This window comes from Chiroxiphia lanceolata, chromosome 21 (genome assembly GCF_009829145.1).
Source record: "Chiroxiphia lanceolata isolate bChiLan1 chromosome 21, bChiLan1.pri, whole genome shotgun sequence".
NCBI lineage: Eukaryota > Metazoa > Chordata > Aves > Passeriformes > Pipridae > Chiroxiphia > Chiroxiphia lanceolata.
Genome location: NC_045657.1, coordinates 2,584,914 through 2,610,087, shown reverse-complemented (window position 1 = coordinate 2,610,087; position 25,174 = coordinate 2,584,914). Strand labels below are relative to the sequence as shown.

The 25,174-nt window shown below is 42.6% G+C and overlaps 2 protein-coding genes across 3 annotated transcripts in view; one reads left to right on the top strand and one right to left on the bottom strand.

The window, feature by feature from the left end:
• The window catches only part of GPSM1 (G protein signaling modulator 1), a 111,410-nt gene extending 99,370 nt beyond the window's left edge, over window positions 1-12,040 (bottom strand). The window contains exon 1 of the mRNA XM_032708210.1: window positions 10,826-12,040. The gene's annotated coding sequence lies outside the window, so the exon portion shown is untranslated. The remainder of the gene's footprint in view (window positions 1-10,825) is intronic.
• Window positions 1-25,174, top strand: part of LOC116797049 (centrosome-associated protein 350) — a 38,501-nt gene that overhangs the window by 4,495 nt on the left and 8,832 nt on the right. Inside the window, exons 5-22 of one of the 2 annotated variants that reach the window (XR_004360562.1) lie at window positions 2,527-2,716; window positions 8,694-8,786; window positions 9,078-9,188; window positions 9,661-9,764; window positions 10,268-10,401; window positions 11,026-11,171; window positions 11,280-11,467; window positions 12,475-12,562; window positions 13,326-13,502; window positions 13,593-13,768; window positions 16,041-16,216; window positions 16,459-16,571; window positions 17,091-17,259; window positions 17,927-20,595; window positions 21,278-21,619; window positions 22,017-22,160; window positions 22,584-22,709; window positions 22,989-23,453. Coding sequence is in view for 1 of the 2 variants with exons in the window: in XM_032708205.1 (XP_032564096.1) it covers window positions 2,527-2,716; window positions 8,694-8,786; window positions 9,078-9,188; window positions 9,661-9,764; window positions 10,268-10,401; window positions 11,026-11,171; window positions 11,280-11,467; window positions 12,475-12,562; window positions 13,326-13,502; window positions 13,593-13,768; window positions 16,041-16,216; window positions 16,459-16,571; window positions 17,091-17,259; window positions 17,927-20,595; window positions 21,278-21,619; window positions 22,017-22,160; window positions 22,584-22,709; window positions 22,989-23,144 (5,302 nt within the window). In the remaining variant the exon portion in view is untranslated. Of the gene's footprint in view, window positions 1-2,526; window positions 2,717-8,693; window positions 8,787-9,077; window positions 9,189-9,660; window positions 9,765-10,267; window positions 10,402-11,025; window positions 11,172-11,279; window positions 11,468-12,474; window positions 12,563-13,325; window positions 13,503-13,592; window positions 13,769-16,040; window positions 16,217-16,458; window positions 16,572-17,090; window positions 17,260-17,926; window positions 20,596-21,277; window positions 21,620-22,016; window positions 22,161-22,583; window positions 22,710-22,988; window positions 24,291-25,174 lie in introns of those variants that run through there. The other variant, XM_032708205.1, reaches the window with a different exon arrangement.

The following is a 25,174-nucleotide window of genomic DNA, read 5'->3' as shown; positions in this document are numbered from 1 at the left end:
CCACTTGCAGATAAAATATTGCTGTATTTAGAGATTAGAAGTGGAAAGTGTTGCTCTGTTGTGAATGACTCCAGACTCATCTCCTTGTGGGCTGAGGGCACCTCTGATGCAGCAGAGGGACAGTAAGGGGACAATACAATGCAAGACTACCCCATGCCTAACTCCTTTCCTAGCTCCTGATAAAGTGGATAATACAAAGGTTCAGAGTAAAAGCCTGGCTTTTGTCCTTAGCTTTTATTTCCATATTATCTACGGTCTAATTTTGCACCTTTCCTGAAGCCTGCACACTCACGCATGGGAAGGAAAAGAGGATGAGTCCTTTGGCACAAACCAGTGGGCAGCACATGGCAGGGACATGGTGAGGCTCCTGTCATCAAGTTATTCCTGAGGCTGATCCATTATCAACTGATTCCCACTGAGGGCACACAGATCAGACCAAACAGAAAGCCACGTGGTAAGGCAGCATCAGTCACCTCAGGCACCTCAGTCACCCCAGTCACCAAAGGAGGTGGCTGAGGAACTTTCCAAGGTCATGATATCTCCTGCTCCAGGAACATTTGCACTGTGAGTCCATGAACTCCATGTGGGGGTAGGGAGTGAAGGGAGCCTGTCTTTTGACTTGCACAGAAAACTTCCCTGGGCTTTGCTCCAGGAGGGGTCAGTGCCGTGTCTGTAAAGCTCATCACCAATGTGGCTGTAGCTGAGTTAGAAAATGTGATGGTAAAATCAGCTGAATTGGGTATATGCTCTGACTTCCACTGTTCCTACCACTGATAATAAGTTATGAATTCACAGTTGGCTCCAAGAGTTCATCTGAACAAAGCCACCTGTTAAAACTGACTGTTTGCTGGTCTCATTCACAAACACAAAACATCCAGTGCCACAAACCCGGAGCTCTTGGACACGACCTTCTCCACAGCCACTTTCAACGGCACATTTTTCTGTTTACATGTGTAATTATAGCTCTGAAAACAGCAGCTCCATGCAAGAAATCCCACAGGTGCCTGTTGCCATAAGAAATGTTCCCATTTCATGCACGGCTGCCCTGCAGTCGCAGGGGCGGCTGACGGAGGTTTGTTGCTGATGCAAATGACTCACTGATGGGAATTCTCCAAACTGCCAGGAAACATGTGTGCAATCCCATCCTGACTTGGTTTCACTTACCTCTGTAAGTGAAAAAAAATCACAACACTTTGGCCATAAATTTAGGTTTGAAAGCGCTCTGGGCAGGCTCAGGGCTGAAACAGTTGGATCACAGCTCTGCCTCCTCCTGTGGACCAAATAACACTTTCTCTTTAGCTGGTGCAAACCCAATTCCCTCCTCTGGGAACTGTGCTGGTTTGTGTCCATTGCAGAGCTGGTTGTGTCTGGAGGACAAGTGTTGCTCACCACTCCTGTGTAAATCAAATATTTTCTATAGAATCTGCATTGACTTCCACTGGTGTCCTTCCCAGGACAGAGGCAGGCTTGGATTTAAACCTTGGCATCAGTCTCCTCAAACAGTAGTAGGCATTTCTCCAGAGCCAAAAAAACCCCAGCGACTAAAAAACTGTCAAAACACAAATGCAGAGGCAAAACTCAGCGCATTTGCCCAATGAATATTAGAACTGCTTTTTAAGAAATCCCTGTTTCCTCTTCTCTTTCTCTCTCATCCACCTTTGCTCCCACTTTCTGGAGGATACATCGAAGATGCGTTGGTAGAAGCTGTTCTAATCGTTTTAGCAGTTTCTGGGTCATGAAAAACAAAGAAAAGCTTATTAATGAGAAAAATGAAATAAGATTTCCCTAAGCTGATTGCCTAGAAAAAAAAAAATTTCCACATTCATTTTTCTCTGTAAAATAGAAAACATCTGTCACCATTTCAGTGTCTCGGTGTCCCCGCATGTGTTTCAGCCCAGGCTTGATCAATAAATGCCCATTTTCACACCTTCTTTCCTAATCTTTTTAGTTAAGCTCAAATAGTTACAGACCAAACAAAGTAAAACCAGTTAGGTGAGGTCTTCATCTGCAGGACTTGGTGGTGGCATTGTTTTGAAATATTAAAATATATATATCACTAGCAGATCTTATTTGGGCCACAGCCATGCTCAGCACAAGTCCCAGAAACACTGGAACAGAGCTCAGTACTTTGTGTTGCTAAACAGATTTCTTTGCCAAGGTTCAGATTGTGCAACCAAGTCCCAACAATGGCACAGATTGTACAATGCAACCCTCATAAATTAAGCTTCCAAACTGCAAGGTTGTTGTTTCTGTTTACCACCAGGTTGAAAATATCCAGCTCTTTCAGAGCAGTAATTAGAGCAGGTAAAAATGAGTGTTGATGGCTTTCCTGATGACATCAAGGTACAAAAAAGAAGATATTGTACGTTGGCAGGTATGACTTTTCAGGGAGCCTTTTGTTTCCATTTGACAAAATTTAGTAGTTTTGTTAAAATGAAATAACCATTTTTTTTTTAGTTCAAAAGGTTGCTTATACACATGCACCATCTCAAAACCTTGGTAATTGTTGTTGTCACCTTGGCACAGCCCGCAGAGAGGACCCTCGGCGCAGGGGGATCACTGTCGACGTGAGACTCTTTTGAAAGTTCAGAACCGAGAGGAAAAGCCCAACCAGTGTCCTGGAGAGAGCCTGAGGATCCCAGACAGCCTGAGCTTCCAGCCTTGCACTGCTCTGAGCACTGGAGCTGAGACTGATGGCTTGGAGCAGGACTTGGGTAAGGTGGCATCTCCCGGCGGGTCAGAGCGCGGTGGTCACTCGGTGCCCTCCCAAGATGCTTCTTATGCTGTTGCAACAGAATGAATGTTCTCTTCTCCTTCATTGCAAGAGAATTCTTGCTAATGGTTCTGGTTTGGGCTGAAAAAAACCTCTGGGGTGCTGGGGGATTTCAAATAGATGGTTTGTGTTCCATGTATTGAAGGTGAAGAATGAATATATGAAAAAATGTCCCCTCAACGTTCATTTTACAGTTTAACACATAATATGACATTTTTATGAAAATGGCATAAAATGCAACAGGAATTCCTTGCCTTTTCCATGCAGGGCTGTGCTGTCTCTCAGGTGTGAGTTCAGCAGTGTCACTGTGACAGCTACAGACAGTCCCTGATGGAACAAACCCCTTTGAGCTCAGAGACATTTCCAGCACTTCGCAGCTTCATCCAGTGGTCTCCAGGAGCCTTACAATTAATTCTTCATAATTACCACATCAGAGCAGTGTGGAATATTGCCCTGCCTGTACAGCAGGAGGCATCAAGGCACAGGCCATGGACAGGGATTCCAAAGGGTGCAGGCTGAGTGGAGAGATCTGCTGCAGGGAGCTCAGGGCTGGCCAGGGCCGGGGTGCAGGACATCGCTGCTTCTGCCCAGAGCAAAGGTTTGCATAGAAACAAGGGAAAGTTTGTGGCTGAAAGGGTTAAATGACAAACAGTAGCGTGCAGACCAAGAGATCTCTGCCTGCTTCCACCAAACAGGAGCAGATGGTGCATTGTTTTAAGGGCTTTTCCGAGACAAAAGGACAAGATCAGATAACCTTTCCTCAAAGAGGGTACTTACAAAAAGCCTTTGCTCTTATTAAGGATTCTTCATTGTTTTCCCCACAACATTTTATACGTAATATTGGATTTTGAGGTGATGGAGAAGCCAGCATTGTTTACTATGCTTCTCCCTACCCCCCAGGGACTAGGAGGGCATCCTCCGGGGTTGGACAGCAAGTCTGTTGTCTGAAGTGTTTACCATAAGCGAAAGACAATGTATTTATTTACTATTGATAAGTAAGGGCCCGATCTGGCATAAATATCCTGCCATCCACCATTCACCGCAGGAACAATAGGAACTGCTTCCTCGTGTCTGTGCCAGGAGAAACCTCCACCTTCCCTGAGCATTCGCAGGAGCTGCCAGCGCCGCAGCCCAAGGCTGGGCTGTAAAGCAGCACCTCCACCACGGCCACGCTGCTGCAGATGAGGCACAGAACTGTCACGCCGGGGACAATGTGCCTTTGAAATATGGGTCACAAGTGGGGCTGTTCACCACCCTCAGCAGGAACGGGGCATTCAGACCCGGGGCCGCATTGTCTGCTCTGAGGCATCACCCCAGCAGTTGGTTCTGGGCTTTCACAGAGCACAGAAGTCACCCTGCACGTGCAGCATAATGAGGTGTGATTATCCAACTGCTGCCAAACAAACATATTTACCTTTAAAGGGGTACTTTAAAGGTGCATCACCTAATCTCTACCTGCTACCCAAAGGCGTGAAAAATTTTCCGTAGTAAAAATACTTGGCAAAATTACAAATTTCATTTTCAAGCTTCATCAAGCAGAGTATGAGAAGCAGATATTCACAAAATATTTGTAACTCTTTGCTACCTGCAGTAAGACTAAACTTGTCCCAAACTGTTGAATTTTCTCTTTAAACACAGCCAGTGTAAGATCCAGAATTGCAAATCCTATAAGCACATGCTGTGGTGAACAAAAATAGTCTCCACAGACAGTGGAAAGTATTTCACATAGTTCTTATTTCTTATCAGTTTAGGCAAAACACTTGGTATAACTGAGTGAGCTGATAAGGAAGTGGTTTACATATTACACCACTGTATAAAATCTTTCCATTATTGCTGCCAGAACACCAGGTCTTTTCCATAGGGAGCTGAGGAGATGAGCTACACTTTCCTTGATACTTCAGCACATTCCCTGAATAGAGCTCACAGTACCCAATTTTCTGTATTGCTATCAAATAAGAGAACTAGATGATTTAAAATAAACCCAGTATTTTGCCTGTGCCCCTTCCTAGAGCCTTGTGATTGGCCTATGAGCCAGACTGGACTAAATGAGCCAGAAATCCCATTTCATCAGAGCAGACATTTTTCTTTCTTTCTTTCTGTTAATATTGGAGAGATAACAAAGTTTAAGCCAAAATTAACTGTTAAAAGAGTATTTTCGAAATGTTGAAGCTTAAGCCTGGCTACTGCTTTAAAGTAATTTGCATTAGGAAAGGAAATGGAATGTTTCCATTACTCTTAAAATGCAGAATTTTAACCAGAATAACAAGGAAAACATATTCAATGTAACATCTTTCCCCTAAACTGCTGATTGACATATTTTCTCATATCACTAGAGGGAGCTGCCTTCTTGCTTCTAGCAGAGGGAGAACTGATTAAATTGGTGGAATCAGCACAGAAGTGTATCAGCATGGTTTCAGCTAATTGTGCTCTGATTGATAGCACTGAGCTAAGGCAGCTCTTCCTGTTCCCTTCCAAAGCCTACCCTGTGCTTTGTTTTTTCCAAAGCTTCAGTGAGCTCCATCCTCAGCCTGCAAACACCTCTGAAGTGTCTGCAGTGATGGGGTCGTGACTTGAGGGAATTTGGTATAACTGATGAGGAACAGAAGGACCATTCCATGGAAATTCGGGCTGGTGGTTGGGTCCAGGTTCAGGCCCAGCTCTCTCCTGATCTCCTGCAGCAGGAGCTGCCCTGCTGCTCTGCAGGAGGGGCAGCAGCAGGGTGAGGTGCTGCCATGTGCTGCAACATCTGGCTGGGAGCTGAACTCGGGCCAACCCTCCACACCAGAGGATTTAGACACAAACACAGACTATGTGGAGGGCAGGAGCAGCACAGGCCACGTTAATCCCCTTGTTTAGTAAGCAGCTACTCTTCAGTGACAAGTGGGATAGCAGACGTGTTTATAAAGGAGAGAAGAACCTGATTCAGCAGCCCTGGCAATGCACATTCTCCCGGGTACTCCAGGGTGCAGATCAGCACATCGATTTTCCTGAGTGAACAAGCACAGCCTTCAAGTGGAGAGTCTCTTGCTCAGGGGCTGCTCTTGGCTCACAGGTCCTGCTGAAGGAGGGCCAAACAGCCTGTGCTGGGTTTCTCAGCTGTGATCAGGAGTTACCAGCCCTCTTTTCTGCACCTCCACTTACCTGTCATCACTCCAGCTCTGTTCCTGCACATTAACAGAGGGCTGGAATGCTGGGTGGTGTTTCACTCACCTCCCTTACCTGAGCAACACCTTGCAATAATAAAGCAATTGAGCCAACACAGTAATTTTGGAGAGGGGAAGGATTGCCCAAAAAGGGGCAAATGATCAATTCTTTCTGGACCTGTTGCTCTGCTCCACAGCAGCATTTCAGGACACTTTGCACCCCGTATTCCTACATAGCCAGGGAACTAGGCAGTCAAAGTTGTGCTTATGCTAAAGTTGCAAGTCTCTATTTTTGTAATAGCTGGGTTGGTCTGATTGCTGACATGGGCAGAAAGAGGAAAAGCTGTCCTTGAGTAAAGCAGCAGTAAAATGCTTCTGCCTTGCTTCAAGTGATTAGAAAAATGAGACTTTTAGCCTGGCTTTTTTAATTATATGTCAGGGAGATTCTACAGGGCTTTACTGAGATTCTGCAGGTGCAGCGGAAAGTGATTTAATAAATAGCATTTTTTTCCCAAGGCTGAGTGTGTGCACGTTGGAGCTATCTGGGGAGGCAGTAAAATGCCATTCATCATCACAGAAAAGGATGGGAAGTTTAGCCAGATGGCATTTTCTTTAATGCAGGATGTTACAACACAAGAAATGCATCTGGAAATAGCCACAATTAGGAAAATTATGCTCAAAAGCAGTGAAAACAGATCAAACTTTTTAATCACTTCGAGATCAATACCAGTGGTCAGGCTTTGAGCAGAACAACAATAGCATTGTTCAGTTTGAGGCACAAATTAGAAAATTTGCCAGGTTTTAAACTATACCCCAATAGATGATCATACTTCCAAGTGGCCCAGCTATTAGTATTAAAAGCTACTCAGACAACTTAGCATTAACAAATTTAGCTTGCCTTTTTTTTTTTAATAAAATGATCTTATTTGTTAGTATTGAAGGAGCTTTTGAAAGTGGTGTCTGTTTACCTGCTGAAGAACTGTTCACTTTTCTTTTTTTTTCTATTGCATTGCTTCAAAATTTCCCTGTAGAAACAACAGCTCCTTCACCCACTCAGTTTTCCTAAATATGCCATTTCACAAAATCATCTCTGGCAACTACCAGCATTAAAAAGTCTGAATCAGTCCTCAGAATTAGAAAGATTGGCTAAAATCAAAAATACTTTTAAAAGGATGAACTCTTCCTTTGGCATGTGATTTCTAGGTAATTTGGTATGATTTTGCCTTTTCCAACCACCCTCTAAACCCGTGAAATGTCCGTTACCAAAATAAAAGATGAGATTTCTCATCCAGTCCCTCGATTCTGAAAAGGAGGGGGTTAAGAAAAACCTCCCATAGTCAGTGGTAAGTGAAATGTGCAGTCAGGCTGTTTATAAAAACAGAGCAGCAGCCTAATAGAAAATCTGCATCAGGCTGGAAGATTTAATATTTTATTTCACTCATACCCACATAAACACAACCCCCACCCTGGCATGCAAACAAGGCCACGTCTCTGCTCCTCCTGTGTTAAAGATCCTTCAGTATTTAAAGCAAAAACAAACCCTGCATGTTGTGGGCTTATCCTGCAGTGTGGGGCAATTTGGATTCAGATGATCTGGAGAGAGACACAGATTTTATCTCAAGTTTCCATGTCAAACCTATTTCTATTTATGACCCCCACTTCAATTCATTTATGACTCTGGTTGCTGTGACAGTGGCACAGCACAGAGTAAACACCAGACCTGTTTGCATAAGCTGAGCAATTCATCTGAGGAGCTCAAAGCAGCCAAGAACATATCTCTGGTAAACATTACATCACCTGCAGTGTCCAAGACAGGCAGGGGAGTTACAATAAGGAAGGAGCAGGGAAATAGGTGCCCGTGGAACAAGAAAGAAAACATCTCTACTTAAAAATGACAGCTTTTTTCCAGGGGTTTTTGTCCCCCTGTGGCAAAAGAGGAATCAGCCTGCACCCCTGTACACATGGAGGGGACACGAGGGATGCAGCTCAAGTTCCTGAAGAAATGACCTCTTGGGAAGCTTTTCTTTTGTACCTGGTGGATCTGATCCTGTTGGTGCAGCAAAGGAGCAGTGGAACTAAGAGTGACAATAACCCACACTCTGGAATTCAGGCTCAGAACAGGAATTGTTTCCCAGTCCTCTTTCCTGGTGTAGACCCTCAAGTTCTATCTCTTTCCAACACTTGCAGGACTTCATGCTCACAGATTTTTTGACAGGATGTAGGTAGTGACATTTTCCTTCTGCAGTTATGGCAGAAGAAGCAAATGTATGCAGAGAAGTTATTTTGGGAATAAAGGCAGATGTCAGATTTGGGACACTTCCAAAAATAGGCCCAGGGAGGATTCAAAAGGAAAATGCAGTAGGAGCAATGTACACATTCCCCTTGTGATGATCCCTTGTTTATGTATCAGGACTCAGACATGTTTGGGAACTACAGTCAGGTAATGCAGCAGAGAAGGCTGAGAAACAGATGCCCTGGAACTCTGTTGGTAATACCTTGGTAGTGTCAGATTATTTCCAAGGTGTACTGGCCTCAGTGGTGAGCCAGCAAGTCAGCCCTGCTGGGAAAACACTTTGTAAATGCTTAAATACCAAAGGATTTTGACAGTGTAGAAACACACTTTGAGGGCAGCAACTGGAATCTCAAGGAATCTGGTTCCACTGTCTGCCTCTGGTTAACTCTGATATTTCTCCAGCTGGCAGCCATTAAATGAAGAACAGGTTCTTTTAATTAAATGGTGACTGTTACCCTCTATTTCCTAAACTTCTGCAGGTGAGGGAGACTGTAGCTACACAGAGCTGGAACACAAACACAGGAGCCACCTGGACATTTTGAGGCAAACCTCCCTACTGCTGGCTCACAAACTAAAGGTCAGTGAAGGTGCTGCTGTCCCTGGATTCAGGTGTGCTTAGGTGATAATCAGCTGATCTGCAGCACATTTATAAACCCCTAGGGAGCTATAAAGGAGAGGTACTAGTCTTTATTTGCTGTTTGGAGATCTTCCTGTAGCTCTGGTGGGTAAGAACAGGTTGCTGTGCTGCAACCAAAGCAGTGTTTGTCCTGCCCTTCTCTTGGAGTTGGCTGCCCTTTGCTCCCCAGCTCTGAGGAGCTGTGTCACCTGGTTAAAAACCTCATTTATGGTGTGTCATTTCCTAACACAGATCCATCAGCTCCAACAGAAACAGCAGCTTATGGTGCTGAGGGAGAAAGCAAAGCAAGAGGTTCAGGAAAGCCAGAGGTTTTTGAGTGACTTGCTGCAGCACAGCTCTGAGGTAAGTTATCATTTCATATCCTGGGTTAACACCTCTAGGTTCAGCAAAGTGTTCCTCCAATCCCCACTGGGTTTTATTCTCACTTAGAGTCCCTTAATCAAAAGAGGTTTTTTAACTCATAAAAGCTTTAGATCAGAGTAACTTTTTGGAAGTGCTCAGGTCTCTCAGGTAACAGAGTCCCTTAGACTGTCACTTGGAGTGTTGACTTGAAATCACTGAGGTGCTGCAGCTTTTGGTGTCTATGGCTGGTTTTGTTGTAAAATCAAGAGAAGGTTTTGAGTCCTCAAGAGACAATCACAGTGATACTTGCTCAGGCATGACAGACTAGTGAAACGATAATATTGACCAAAAAGTATCCTTTGCATTATTTACAACGAGGTGTTTTCCCAAGAAGACGAGGGAAGAAGGCTTAGAACTAGTTCTGCCTTTCAAATAGATCATGGGGGTCTATGGATAATTTCTGTGTGTGCAGGAGTGCAGGAGCTCCAGAGGCAGTGATCCTTCTGTGCCAGGATTGTCCCACACGGAGCAAACACGGAGAGGACACCGGTTGGAAGGTGACCACGCTGCTGGCAGGTACAGGAGGCAGGATGCAGTGAGGCACCCTGATGATTTGACTGTGGTTTGACTATATGAACAATTTAGGGCACTAAAGCAATTGCAATACAGTCCTTTTACTCTGATTTATGCCCAAACCATAATATTTACACCTTCCAATCTTAGGGGAGATGCTGCATTTTTAAAAGGTAGAAGGCCCTTTGAAACTTGTGGGACAATATAATTTTCCTCATTTTGCATTACCCTCATATACCCTGGTGGGAATGAGAATATTGTATGTGCACATTTTTATGTTCATTTAAAGTGGCATAAAGACCTGAGAATTGCTTCCAGGGTCTTATGGATGCAATTACCAGAAAGGCACCTTTGCACAGTTAGAACTTTCAACATCACATAAAAACGAGCAACATTCTGGTTTGAAAAAGATTCAGCTTCCACAGAGGCTTAGCTACGAAAGGCAGGAATTGAAATAGTATCTCTGACTGCAATAAGGAAATATTTCTATTCTTTCTTACCTTCAGTAATCAAGAGATGTGTTCACTGAAACAACCTGCATTGAAGATAGAAAGAGATCACACTCCAGTGGATCCCAAAATAGTGGAAGAAAGAAAACCTCTGGGAGGAAGAGGTTCATATTGCTCAATGCTGCAAGAAGGTGAATGCTAAGTTGAAGGATTTGGTGGTATAGGGAAAACAACACTTCTTAACACAGCATTAGAAACAGTGAAACATCCAGGGGCTGGGACGTATAATCACAGGATGGCTCGGGTTGGAAGGGACCTTAAAGATCATCTCATCCCAACCCTTGCCATGGGCAGGAACACCTTCCCCTAGACTAGGCTGATGAAAGCCCCATCCAGCCGGTCCTGGAACGAAATTTGGTAACTCACTTCGAAAATTTTGATGTAAATATTTACATTCGTTATCCATATCTAAACCACAGCCATCTCCCTTTGTACGCTGGACCGCTCTACGGAAAATTATCTTGGGAGCTGGGAGTTATTTACCCTATTGATGGGCCCCTTTTTCCTTTTTACCTGCTTACCATGATTGCACTTAAAAGAGAATTTAGTTCATACCTTGCTCCTGTGAGTGAACAGCCATGGGGTGACTCCTCCGGCTCTGAGGGCAGTGCATGGGCCTGGCTTCCAAGTCTTTACGAAGGTGCCTTGAATTCGGGAATGGACGTTAACTTGTACTGTGGGAGTTGGTTTTTTTGGTCTCTTTTTCCTTCTGTTACAGATATTTCATTTATAGTGACGTTAATTCCTTTCCTTAGGATCCCTGGCAGCAGATCACAGGGAGCCACTGCACAACCATCAAACTGCGAATCTGTTGTCACCTCTGGTGGCTCTGCCCCATGGGGAGACCTGTGCAGGGGCCAGCTCTGGAGAGAGCAGTGACCAGGCTAGCTGTGACAGCCAGGTAACACCAGCTCTGGGAACAGTCTGAGGGGTGTTTTTCTCTGAGTTCGAGGTGGTTTTGGCTTTTAGTCCCTCTATCAGTGACTCTGATGCTCTGCTCTGTCCCCAGTGCAGCGCAGCCATTCCACTCTATGGAGGCTCCAGCACGTTCTGCCGCCTCAGCCTGGCCCTGGCGCAGCAGTGCCTGAGGGGAGAGGAGCTGCGGGCTCGACACCAGGCCACCCTCCTCCAGCTCCGCAAAAAGGCTCTGAGGGAAAAGGCCAGGGCCGAGCTGGCCTGGCTGGGCCACCAGAGACGGTGAGGGGGCACAATGGGCAGGACACCAAACCTGCTATGGCGGGGACAGGGCCCTCAGCGCCAGAGACCTGCCAGGCCAGGGCTGCTTTTCTTCTTTTTCTTCCTTTCGGGGAAAGAGAACAAATATAAAACCCGTCTCTCAGAAAGCAAGTGTAGGTATAGTAGAAGAGAAGAGGAATCTGCATGGTTTTAGTCTCTCCAGAGCAGAGCTGAGCTTCCAATTGCAGCCTCCTTTGGGGTGGCGCGAGGCGCCAACTGCGCTGAGGAGCCCTCAGGGACTGTGAGGGGTGTCCCTCAGCACTGACTGGGATGAAGAGCCCTTGAGGACGGTGAGGGATGTCCTTCAGCGCCGACTGAGATGAGGAACCCTCAGGGATGGTGAGGGGTGTCCCTCAGTGCCGACTGGGATGAGGAATCCTCACGGACGGTGAGTGGTGTCCCTCAGTGCTGACTGGGATGAGGAGCCCTCAGGGATGGTGAGGGGTGTCCCTCAGTGCCGACCGGGATGAGGAGCCCTCAGGGATGGTGAGGGGTGTCCCTCAGTGCCAACTGAGATGAGGAACCCTCAGGGGATGTTGAGGGGTGTCCCTCAGTGCTGATTGGGATGAGGGACTCTCAGGGATGAGGAGGGTGTCCTTCAGTGCTGACAAAGCTAAGATACCCTCAGGGACAATGAGGGGGTTCCTTCAGTGCCGACTGAGCTGGTGGCCCCTCAGGGATGGTGAGGGATGCAGTGTGAGCACCCCCAGTGCACCGTGTCCCTCACCAGTGCTGTGCACTGAGTACTCAGGGGACTCCATCTGCCTTGGGACAGGTCCAGACACCCCAGCCCCAAAGTTGGGAGATGTCCTCTCAATCTTGAAGAACTTTCTGCAGAGCCCTCCATAGCTACTGCTGGTTTGAGAGGAGCTTTTCTCCCATCCCTGGTGTTGTTTTCCAAAGGGCAGTAAATTCAAGGCGTTTAATTATCTATCTGATTGTGATTCTCATCCTTCTCTGATCTCCAGTGTTCTGGAAAACCTGCAGGATAGTCATGGAGCCTCTGCCATGGCAGCAAAACAGCGCAAAATCCTCATGGAGCTGAAGCAGGAGCAGGTAATGCTGCAGTGAGAGGATCAGGGCTCCATCTCATAACTAGTGGGAAGATGCAGCACAGGGAATTGCTGCAGCAAGTGGGGTTTGCTTTTAAAAAAAAAAAAGAAAAGTCACTTTGTATGTGTTATTCTGCTTGTTTCCTACATTCAGGGAGGTGTTTTTTGTGCCGAAGTCAGCAGTCTGTAAATCTTGGATAAAAGAAAACATCTTTTTATATCTTGTTTTCTGCTACTTCACTGTTATTGTGGATTTTTCTATTTGTGGTATAACAAACAGGTCATGTAATATAGGTTTTCACTGATTTATGCAGATTTATGCTTCTGATGTTGAAATACATTAAATTAATCTGACAGCTAATTTTATAGTCTCAGTTATTCTGCTGTGTGGGGTTCATAATTACACTTAGTAGTCAGAAAGTGTGTCCTGCTCCTTATGTAGTACAAGCCTGTCCTTCCCTTAAAGGGATTCCTAATGCAAACCACAAGCATCCTGTAGTTTTGAATGATCTGAAGACAATTTTTAAAGGTCTCACCTCTTGACACCCAATTCAAATATCCCCTTTTCTGTCATTAGTTTTCACAGGTAAACCCCCCCTTAAGCAAGCCCCCAGTGAAAAATAAAACTGCAACATTTTTTACAAAAAAGGAGCCAAACCTGCATATTGAATTTTCAGAGTGTTTTATGAGTAGTATGTTAAGAAACTTTATAACTTTTTAAGTAGGTCTTGTGCTCTTATGCTCCTTTCCTTTTCTACTTTGCGTAGGCAGAAATCCAGCACCTGCAAAACATCTACAGGGCAGCCCATCAAGAAAGAAAGCTTTTGTTAAAGCAGCAAAGAGAAATCTTAATGATGCAGCACTCAACAGCACAACTCCAGGAAAAGCTGCACAATTTGTCTGGGAAGCAAGAGGTTGTGAAGTCACAGTCACTGGATGTCCTGGTGGGTTTTTGGGTGGATAAGAGCTGAAGCCAGAGCTGATCCTACAGCTGAGGAGCACAGGTAAAACCTTCTGTTACCTTTTCCTTTTAGGTTGTGAGGAACCCAGCAACTGAAGAAGCAATAAAGCTGAAGAAAATGAAGCTTATTTCTGGCCCAAAGTCCTACTCCTCTTCAACAGAAGAGTCTGCAGCCCCTCCAGAAAGGCCTGAGCTGTCAGGGAGTAAAGAGAGTTGTCTCCAGCTAAAGCATAAAAAGAAACAGGAGGGGTAAGTAAAACCCTTTCTCAGTGATAGCTGAAGATAAGAACCAATCCAGTGGAGCAGATTGAGGCAGTTATGTCCTAGATAATTGTGTGAGCTTCAAATACCCCAAAGAGGGGAATTTTATAATGATAAGTTTTGAAAACCCTTATGATCAAGCAGTTGATACATAAAGATCACTGCTTATCATTCTGACTGACCTGGTGTCCCAAAGGGTGAGTTCCTCAGGGCACTTTTAATGATGCCACACAGCTACTAATGATAGTTCATGTTTTCATCGTGGCTTTTAACAGCAAACTCAAACCTCTTTGCAACTGTATATTAATTAGACTTTGAAATACCCACATGGAATGAGCAGAAATGTATGGATTTAATTGGTGAAATTCTCTCCTTTGTCATCCTCCCTGTGTATCACTTAACCCCTCAGAGCAGGTTTGTGTTTCACTGAGGATTTAACCACAGAAGGATCTTGTAAAATGCCCACAGTGAGAAGTAATTCAGGAGTTTAGTCAGAGAAATCATCAGCTTCCTGTTTCCCAGGAGTTGCATTCCCAGCATCCCTGTCTGCTTCCCTCTGGGCTGGAGGGTGAGAACCCAACAGCATCCACACAGCTCTGAACTAAATCTAGTTTGCTCCAGGAAGAAAATGTTAAAGAAAAATGCATATCTATATGAATTAAACCCCCTTTTCATTCAGTGTACCCAGAGCTTTAGCAGAATGGTGAGTCAGGTTTGTGCATTTACTTAAGTCCCCACAGGGAAAGGCTTTCAAATAAATCCCTGCATGGAACTGATCTATAATTCATGGTGTTATTGATTACAAGTCAGAGGAATCTTTTAAAAGGTTTCTTGGCTGTGCTTTCACTTCTTATTACTGACAAGCCTGCTCATAGGAGAACAGTGAATATTGGTATCACTCTAGAGCAGCCAGGGCCTGCTGGAACTCAAATACACCCAAATTTGGGCTGATTGTCCACAGATCTCTGTCCTGTGTAAGAGTCCAGAGTGGGAATTCTGCTGTTTATCCACCAGCATGGGGATGTTCATATTTTATACTGATCAGGAAGGTAGTTAATAGGCAGGGCCATAAAGAGATGGAAAGGACTGGAAAATCTTTCAAAACTGAAACCAAACTGAAATAATAAGTTACCAACATGCAGAAAAAACTGCTGGTTTGGTGTTTTGCTAATGGATGTTAAACACTAGAAACAAATGATACAGAAACGTGCAATTCTTATAAATAGACAAACCTTTTAACTAAGAATTAAAGATATATATTCTAAATTGGGATACTTATTTTGAAGTCCTTACACATTAGTGGTGTTGAATACTACATAGGCCTCCTTTTTTTCACCTTAAAAAATAAACAGGAATTTCCCTTCGGGATATTCATCTTGTTAATATCTTCAAGAACATCTTTACCTTTTTTTAAACTGGTATTAAAGTAAAAGCAAGTCAAAAACCCAGCAAAACCAAACCAAAAAAACCCAGATGCATTTTTTTTTTATTGTTGAGTTTTTTGTTGGGTTTTTTGTTTGGTTTGGTTTAGTTTGGGGTTTTTTGTGTGGGGTTTTTTTTGGTTGGTTTTTTTTTGTTTGTTTCACTGGGTGTTTTTGTTTCACTGGGTGTTTTTGTTTCACTGGGTGTTTTTGTTTCACTGGGTGTTTTTGTTTCACTGGGTGTTTTTGGGGTATTTTTTGTTTGTTTTGTTTTGTGGACAGAATAACTTATTCAGCTGTTAATTATAGAACTAAGGGAAAAGCCTGTGAGTGTGAGTCATATTGCCTTGTGCTTTTGCAGTAAGGAGACTGTTTAGAAAGTTCAAAGTCACCATCAAAATCAGTATCTGATGTCCCAAATGTCCATAAAGCTATATTTGAAGCAGAAAATTTAATGAGAATTGTCAAAATCTGATATGATATGCTGTAATTGATTGCAAACAGAGGAGGCAGACAGGTCCAGAGTTTGACCCTGGTTTTGCTTTTTGAGTTCTAATATTTTTTTCAGTCTCCTCCTGTTCCTGTCTAGGAAGGTTTGAAATCTGACTGTATAAAATACAATATCAAGTGAGAGGGAGGGGATTGGAGAAATAAATACACTGTTCAGAGTGTTTCTGGCTTTACTAATTTGCTGGTTTAGAAACACTCCAGAGATACTATCAAGCACTACCAGAAGCATTTAATTTGTACCTCTATTGACTTCACATGGATTTGTCATGACTAACTTGGCAACACAAACCCCACTCCCAATCACTAATCCTTTGTCCAACTGTTTACAGCTTTTCTACTGAGAACAAGGGAACACTGGGACAACACCAGACACAGGCAGAGGAGTCTCCAGGTTTGGAGCAGTCCCTTAGTGTGCAAATGTCTGGAATGGTGGCCAAGAGAGTGTGTGGTGCTGCTGGTGAAACCACAGGCTCAGCCTTTAACCATAAAGGCTGCAAAAACACAGGTACCCAGCACAGAATTGGCTTTCCAGTTGCTGCCATGAAACTGGATGATACTTAAGGTGATGATTGATAAAGTCACTGGTCCTTTCAGCTGCTGGTGGTGTGACTAGGAATGTGTAGGGCAATGGTTACTCAAATTATCAATGACTTGAAATAAGACTGAGCTAAACAAAAAGCCAAAGTAAAGTTATTGATATGAAAAAGTAGCACTGGAAACATTGTAATTTAATACTGTACCTTTCAGAACTTATTGCTCAGGGTAATGTTTTATTACCTCTGGAACATGTAAATTCAACTAAAATGGATGAACCTGTATGTACAGCCATTATGAGAGAAGGCAGGAAGTGTGCACTTCAGGTAAGGATGCCTCTGGAATTCCATTAATGCCTAAAGAAACAACACCCTGGGTTATATTTGCCTTGTGGCAGGACCAGCCCAAGACTCATTTGGCAGTTATGACATTAAGTAGAAATCAGTCTGACGTGTTGGTTACATTCACTTCAACTAAACACTAAATTTTGACCTGGGCTGGTTCACCAGTTTTCCCACCTCTTCCATGTTCTCTGTGCTCTTAAGTGGTGACAGTGGGTTTAACCCATCTCCTGTGGGGAAGTGTTGTGCTGCTCCAGGGGAAACTAAACCTGTTCCTAGAGCACTAAACTATTATTTCCCACACCATCTGCAGAGACCAGTCCCTTCCCTATTTCCTACCTCACTGATACAGCCCCAACATGGATATATGTGCTCAGGCATCCCTATGTCCTTATATATTTCAGGGGGAACTTGTAAATTTAATCTGATCTCAACTATTCTTTCTGCCAGCAAAGATATTTCCCTTAAGAGATTAACTGTGTCTCTCAAATATTTACATTCTAGGAGTCTGTGCTGGAGGAAAAGGCACTTCTTTCAAAGCCAAAGGTGGATCCTAAAGGCAATGAAGACATTAGTCCATGTGGCAGCAAGTTCACAGTGAAAAGCTTGGGGATGCTTTCTACCTGGTGTAACTTATGTATGGTTCAGGCAGAGAATACTCCTGAAGGAACAGGTAAATCATATTTAATGCTATTATGTCCAATCTGTTTCAACCACTTCACTCAAACTTTAATCCAGACAGAAAGAGTCTTCTCATTTATTACCAAAGTGTCTTGTTCACTATATGCAATATATAAATCAGTGCTGGGCAAGATGGGGGGGATCTCTCCAAGGTTTATTAGGAGATATGATTACACTGCTTCCTCAGAACAAAATCATAACTTATTCTGATTGTATCATTAACAATTTAGCCTCTTTTGAGGAATTTTTTTTTTCAGTAATTTAAGGGTGTTCTTTTTAAAAGAACATAGATCAGTTGAAGATAGACTTTGACAGGGCACGCTGGAGTTATTTTTGTTTCCAGGTTTTATCCTCAGTTCATATTTCTTACTCCTCAGTAGGACATATAAAAAATAAAACTGTCTGTTTATATATGAGTCAGTTATATCATTTACATAGTTCTGGGTATGCATAATCTCTGCATTATAAATATTTACATATTGTGGCAATATTTTGTATTTGTGTAATTTTTCTAATGAACCATCTTCCTGCATTTAATCCTGGATACCATAGTGAGGGAGACTATAGACTTGTGTATCCTAAGTGATCTATCAGCAACTTCTAGAAAATACTTTTTAATGAAATGCTGATTTTAAAAAAAATTCTTCTAAATGTTCCAGTTAAAGAAGTGGAAGTGCCTGTTCCTTCTGAGATCCATCAGCTGGGTGACAGTCAGTGTTTGAAGAATTTGGACCACGTTTCTCATGAAGCTTCTGATGAAGAACTAAATTTAAAAGCTTTTTCTGAAGGATTTGCTTCCACTGAATCATCATCCAAGCCAAATAATTTCTTTTTGAAATGTGAAAGTGCCAAATCAGCCTCTTCACCCCCAGAATTTCAGAAGGTGTCTGCAGTTCGGGTTGACATCTCAGAAAGCTCCACTTCAGATTCAGAATTAGAGCTGAAACATGGAGAGGACACAGATATCAGTGTCCCAGAAGAGTTTGTCTGTGACAGTGGTGATGTGTTTCCTGACCTTTCAAAAGAGGTGCCAATAGCAATAAGTAATGGAAAGGAAACATCACCTACTGATGAACTTGAACTGCCTGAAGATGACAGTGCTGAGATTTCATCACACTCCCAGAAATACCCTGGAGATGTGTTGGATCATGGCTGCACTGATCATCTGCTTGCTTTCATTCCAGCAGACAAAGCAGATGCCTCCAAAACCCAGCCAGAATGTTCCTCCCAGCCTGATAACCCTGATGAGGGAATGGATGAGCCACATCTGGGTGCCTCTGGAAGCTCCAGCAGAAACAAAACCTGTCCTCAGGAGGTCACAAAACAGGGTAAGGATGCATCTGCCAGCTCTTCATGCAGTGATGATATTTATTCACCTAAGATCTATGAACAGCAGAAACCTAATTCTACATCTAACAGAGTGTTATGGGAAATTAACTGTTCATTTGTGGATCAGAATAGAGACCTAATGGGTTTTCCACCAACAGTTTCTTTGAAACATCGAGATTTAGTCACTGACCAGCTTGGGAACACTGTTTCTTTCCTGCCTGACAGAGATACTGCAATTAACAAATTGTTAGCATGTCTGTCTCCCCAGAGGGGACTCTTTTCTTCTGCCTCCTCAAAAAAGCAATTGTTTCAGGCTGAGAACTGCTCTTCCAGAGGAGAAGATGATGTAACCTCTATTAGTGATAAGGGTCTCCCTCCAGCTGCTGAGGATGCCTTGTCGGAAATCCTGTCTCCCGTGGATGAAGTATTGTCCTGTGGAAGTGCTGACTTGCCATCCTCTAACAAAAAGGATTTGTCATTTCCAAGTGAAGATCTTCCTCCTCCCTCTTTAGGTGCAGGTGCAACAAAAAATGATGATCCTACCTCCAGCACAGATGATTTCCCATCCCCACCAGAACAAATGACAGGCTCAGAGACCAGTCAGGGTATGGATGAAGATATATCACTGAAAATGGATGCATTACCCCCATTACCTGATAACATCATGCCTCAAGAATTTCCCCTGCCCAGTCAAGAGACAATTGATGCTTTTTCAACTCAGGCTGGTTGTCTCTCAGAACAATCTTCACTTCAAGCCATTTCCAGCCCAAAGGAGGACTTATCAGAACAGCAACAAGGAGAACGTGAGGCACCTTTGCAGCATTTGGAGCTCCAGCCTGTGTTAAACTCTGTTTCTTCTGGCCAGGCCAGTAAAAGTCCTGACTTATTAATGAAACAATGTACAACACACTTAATGCTGCCCAGCACTGAGGGGGACAGTGATGACCCATTGAGATCATTTGAAATTGGGGACAGAGTGCTGGTAAAGCAGAGCCAGCCTGGAACTCTGATGTTTAAAGGACAGACTCATTTTGCCAGTGGCCACTGGGCTGGTGTTGCACTGGACAAAGCTGAAGGTGACAATGCTGGAACTTACCAAGGGGTGAAGTATTTTGAGTGTGCTCAGCACTGTGGTGTCTTTGTCAGGCCTGAGGAGATCTCACACCTCTTGAGGGATAACAAAAAGGGTTCCAGTTCCACTGGGGATGAAGACTCCGACTCCTATGATGATGAATCCTTCCAAGGGGACTGCAGATATTCTGGAGGTGATGAGCAGAGAGTGGGGGTTACAGAGGAGAAAGCAGAAGACACAAGAAGTGCAGGAGGTTCAGAAGTAAAAGAAAGCCAGTCCAGGTTACACTCTGCCTTGCTGTCTAGAAAAGATCAAGAATTCCCACAGTGCAACCAGTATAAGTGTACTGAATTTCTCTGTCAAAAGAACTTAATGTGCTTGGGATCAGATAAGGAAAAAACAGAACTGGCACAAATAAGACAAAGTATAATTGCAGCTGTGCTTCCAAAGAAGAGCAAGACCAATAACACAGACGAGGTAAACACAAGCAAAAATATTTGTTGCTTGGTAGAGGATCAGAAAAGAATTAAACTTGTTGATGATGTTGCAAGTGAACTCGGTAAAAAACTTCTGTTTGACATTTTAATTGCGTTTTCTGAAACAGCTCAACACAAATATAAAAGTGCCTTTGAAAAGGACATGATGAATTACAGTGAAGGCCTAAGGCAGGGAGACAATCAGAAACTGTTTCTCCTCAAAGAAAATTCAGCTGCTGTCTTATCTGAACCATCAGCAAAGGTTTCTGATGTTTTCCTGGGTGATTTTGATACGCTTTGTATTCATGGTTGTCACACAGTAGCAGAAAGAATTGTAACTAAATTTATAGATGATGCAGTTAAAGCATATAAGAAGATTAAAAGAAAACATGGATCAAAAGCAGACAAGATACTTCATTTATCTTCAGAGACTTCTCCAACCACTCTGCCAGTAAGTACAGTGGGAGTGTTTTTATTTAAAGTGTTGGACCTGAAGCTGGGTCTATCCAGGCGAGAATTTGTGTGGCCCAGTTTTTCATCATTCATAAAAATTACATCATGTCAACCCTAGGAACCAGGTTTCTCCCTTAATCTGACCCATTCCTCATTTAAGGAATTATCCTACAGCCAGTGGATAGCAAGTATATGGGGGGGGAAAGGATGAACTGAGCATGGGGATAAGGGCTACAGATAGTCCAAATAAAGCAAATTGGAACTTCCCTGTTGGAATTTGTCACTTGTCAAAACTGTTAAATCTGCACAAACTTGAATTTCAATTAATTTCAGAGCAAACCTGGACACTTGTCAGCTCTGCAGCTCCTGGCTGTGAGAAAACTGCTTTCGGGGGAGCGTAGTCCACCTTTAGAACAAAAATGTTTCAAAATGTCAAATTTTCATGGAACTTCAGATTTGGAATTCTTCCTAACTCTGAATTTTGCCCAATGCAGTTAAAATAGGTGTTTTTTAAATGATGCATCACTAAGGCTTTCTATGAGCCAATGAGTAAGAAGATGGTTTTAAAAGTAACCTTAATCAGTTGCTAATAATCTCAATACCTCTAAAAATTGTGGGAAAACATCGAGTGTGTCATCTGGTGCCTTTTTTTTTTTTTTTTCCCCCCCTCTCTCCTGAAGTTCCTCAATAAAATCCTTGATGCTGGTGTTTTTGGAAGCTCTGAAGACTTTGTTCAGCCTTATTCTGACCAACATATGCCGGTGAGACAAAGACAAAAGCAATACTTGTACAAAGTAGACCAGTGGCACTCAGCTCCTTGGAAGAAAACTGTGGAAGTTCCTCTCGTGATACCACACTACAGTTCTTATGTTAGAAACCTGTCTGCATGTGCTGTAGAAGAATTATGGACCCCAGAAAACATAAATTCCAATTTCAGGAGCATCAGTGTGCCAAAGTGCTCTGAATGTAATGATCTCCCAGGGAATGATTTGGAAGCAGAAAGCAAGAGGATGTATAATCAGGTATTTTTAAAGCACTAACTGTTAATTAACTTTTCTAGTGTTCTGTAAGCTGCCTCAGATAATATTTAATGTTAATCTGACTGCTAACACAAAGTGTAGCTAAAGGAACACTGGAAGGTACTGCAGAGTAAAGCTGGTGATCTGCTGCAAAAATAATTCCAGTAGAATAGAGGTTCTTGCTGTGAATTAAGGCTTTTGCCAGAGTTCTCCAGCCATGAGACCCTGGATACCTGACACCAGCTATAGGAACATCAGTGATGCTGTCAGGAAATCCTGCCCTGAGACTCAAACCCCTCCTGTCACCCTCCCCAAAATCCTTCAGAAGTGCTGAGGAAGTGTTTGAAAGGGCATCAGGGAGAGGTTCAGATGTGCCAGTGCTGTGGTTTTGTTGTTCCAGGTTATATTTGATTTGACCCGGGAGCTGTTACGTGCAGAATATCAAGTGACTGCAAATCCAAACACTTTTCCATGGATGAAAACAAACGTGGGATCTCGCTGTTCCAGGCATCTGTGCAGCAGAACAGATGTCAGTGATGTCAAGGTGCGTTCTGGGAATGTAAAGTACGGTAACAAGAGTCAGTGAAGAGAGCAGGTATTGCAATGGCAATGAGAAATGGGAAATTTGGGAGGGTTATGGCAGTGGAACTGATGGGGGAAGAAAACAGCGTTGCTCTGAAATGCCTGAATAAATACAGACTGAGCTGAGCAGTCAAAAGATTCCAAATGTATGGAGCTCTGTAGAGAAATGAGCCTAAATCCTTCTAATTATGACTACTTCAGGTTTAACTTCTAAAGTAACATTATGACTAAAATGTGTTGGTTGGCCAATATTGATCAGTTCTTAAACTTGGGGAGGTTTCTGGCCTCAAAGCTGAATCTTCAGTGCCTGTCACTGATCTGTAACATTCACAGTGCCACAGTTCCTATCAGGCAAATCCTTTTCAGCCCTTTTATTCTTTTGTAGACGTTTGTTCAGGGTGAAATTATTAAAATAATGAACCTGGAAAAGAATGACTTAGAAATGAAAAGAAAATTCCTAAATATGACCAAGTATGGAAACTGTAAGAGAGACAGACTGGACCTTATTCTGGTAAGCAGACTTCCAAACTAGAAATTCTTGTGCTTTTGTGAGAATCATATTTTCTTAATTACTTCAGAATTTCAAGTCATTGCTTTTCGTTTCAGTACACTTTCAACAACAATCCAGTATTTCCAGTTCTAGTGAGTGGTTTAATATATCAATATATAAAATATTGATATTTTATTCTATATCTTATATACATAAAGCTGCTGGATTAGGTACAGTGTTTCAGTACCTTTCAGAACCAACCATATTCCTCCTCTTGAGCTTATTCTTGTTATATTTTAGATCCAGGAGCTCCGTAAAGAAGAGTCTCAGTGGACTTATTACGGTGATGATGAATTAACAGTGAAGATGAGGATGACTGAAGGCATATTTAATAGCTTGATCCTTGATACAATCAGAGTTCTTAATAAGATTTATCTGAGAAAAGCCTGTGATTAGAAGTTTTTCCCTCATGGGCCCTAATGGAGTAATTTTAATCTCTGGGGTTTCTTTCTTTATTTTTCAGTCAAGAAATAAGTGATTTAAGAACTTTAACTCTGAACTTGTACCCAATACCAGTGTGGCCTTGGCCTAATTTGTGCATTCATATTTATGAAAGGATCAAGGAGAGACTCATGCAGATAGAAAAATATTACACAAAATAAATTCTCCTTGTGTTCTGTGCTTTGGGAAGGCTCATTAAGATCAATGGTCTTCTCAGATGTCACACAGAATCCAAGGGGGGAAATCTTATTCTTTTTTTTTGTTGTTGTTGAAGACTGCACTTTATCTGCTTTGAAAAGCACACTGTTTTAAAATTGTATACAAGTCTCTACAAACAGGTTTCAGAACCAATTTGTGTGCAAATGATCTTACTTTAGTTATCATGCTCAGGTTGTGAACGATGACAGGTGAATCATACTTTGAAAATTGTGCTCAGAAAATCATTGGTGACTGTCTGAAGAATGTAAATGTGCAGATGGAGTTAAATGTCCCAGATCCTGAGCTGCTGTGGGCCTCTGTAGTTTGGAATAAACTCCTCTAACTGGAACAAGTCTAAAACTTTTCCTGATGGGTACAGCAGATTTAAAAGTGACTGTGCATCATTATTTTTTTTTTAATACACTGTGGAACTAGTTAAAAATAACCTGGAGAAGGCTTTAGAGATGTGGCATAAGGAAGGGCAGGACCCAGAGCCAGATACTCATTTTAAATGTCTATAATTTTATGTAAATGAGACAAATACTGATGTAATGCACTTTAAATGGGAGACTTTTTCTATCAGTAACTTCAGTGTCTGTCAATTAAAAATGTGCATGTGATTTGGGTTATTTATCACATGAGCCTGTTGCATTCTTACAACATCTCAGTGTAGGGTGCTGAGGATGTACTTTAACTGGCAAAACAGAGGAAATCAATAATCCTTTTGTAATGGAAAAAGTGGAAAAACCAAGATTTTAACAAGGAACTATAAGCATTCCCTGAGCATGGTAATTGGTTCACTATGTAAATTGCTGTCCCACCTATTTTGCCTTAGTTGTTTTCATGCTGAATTGTTTCATATTGTATTCTTTCCTGAATAAACAAAATAAACCATATGTAAAACATCATTTGTTCTGAAATCCATTGGAATTGCAGATTCTATCTCAGGCTGCTATTCTCAGCAGTGACTGGGAGTACTTTTGTTTTGCAGACGGTTCCTGAGGACATTAAACCCTCCCCTGCTTGTTGCCATATGAACAGAAATAAAAAGGCAACTTCTGCCCTGAGCCTATTAACTGTTGATCTTATCCTAGAAGCTACTTTCATGTCCCTAGTGGTACATTTTCTTAAGTCTCTGACTTTTATCCTCATTGATTAGTTAATCCAGATAAGTTATTTGTTTTCTTATTGTCAGTTTATAGTAGAATTTAACTCATTTTTTTTCTCCCGGACTTGCAGATTGTTGGATACAATGACAAATCTATATATTGAAGTGCTCTGGTTTTTCAGTTTATTGTCACTCTGATTTTGCAGCAGCAGCAGGATCCTTGTGTTTGGTATTAAAAACATCACTTATATATGAAATAATAGTTGAAGGACTTATTTGATTTCAGACTGCTGCCTTATGTTCCATGTGAGGGTGACAACCATCATATTTGCAATTAGGTTTGTGAGTGGAGCCTGAACCCTCACAAGATGCTCTGCAGGGAAGGACACAGCTATAAAGTAACTCCCCCTGATGAGAATAAAAAGTGTACACACAGAACATGTCAGACATGTTTAATATCCCCCACCACTCTGTGCTCAAAACCTGAGATTCTGGCACCCAGATATATTGACCTGTTCACTCAGTGGCAAGACTTCAATATCAAGATTACTCTCCTTCAAGGTCTAATATTTTGTTTGCCTTGGGTTTGATCAATATTAACCTCCTGGGTCAATAAATCTTGATAGTAGCCTCAAGAGGAGTCATTATCTTTCATAGAAAATGATTATTTCTCAGTTAA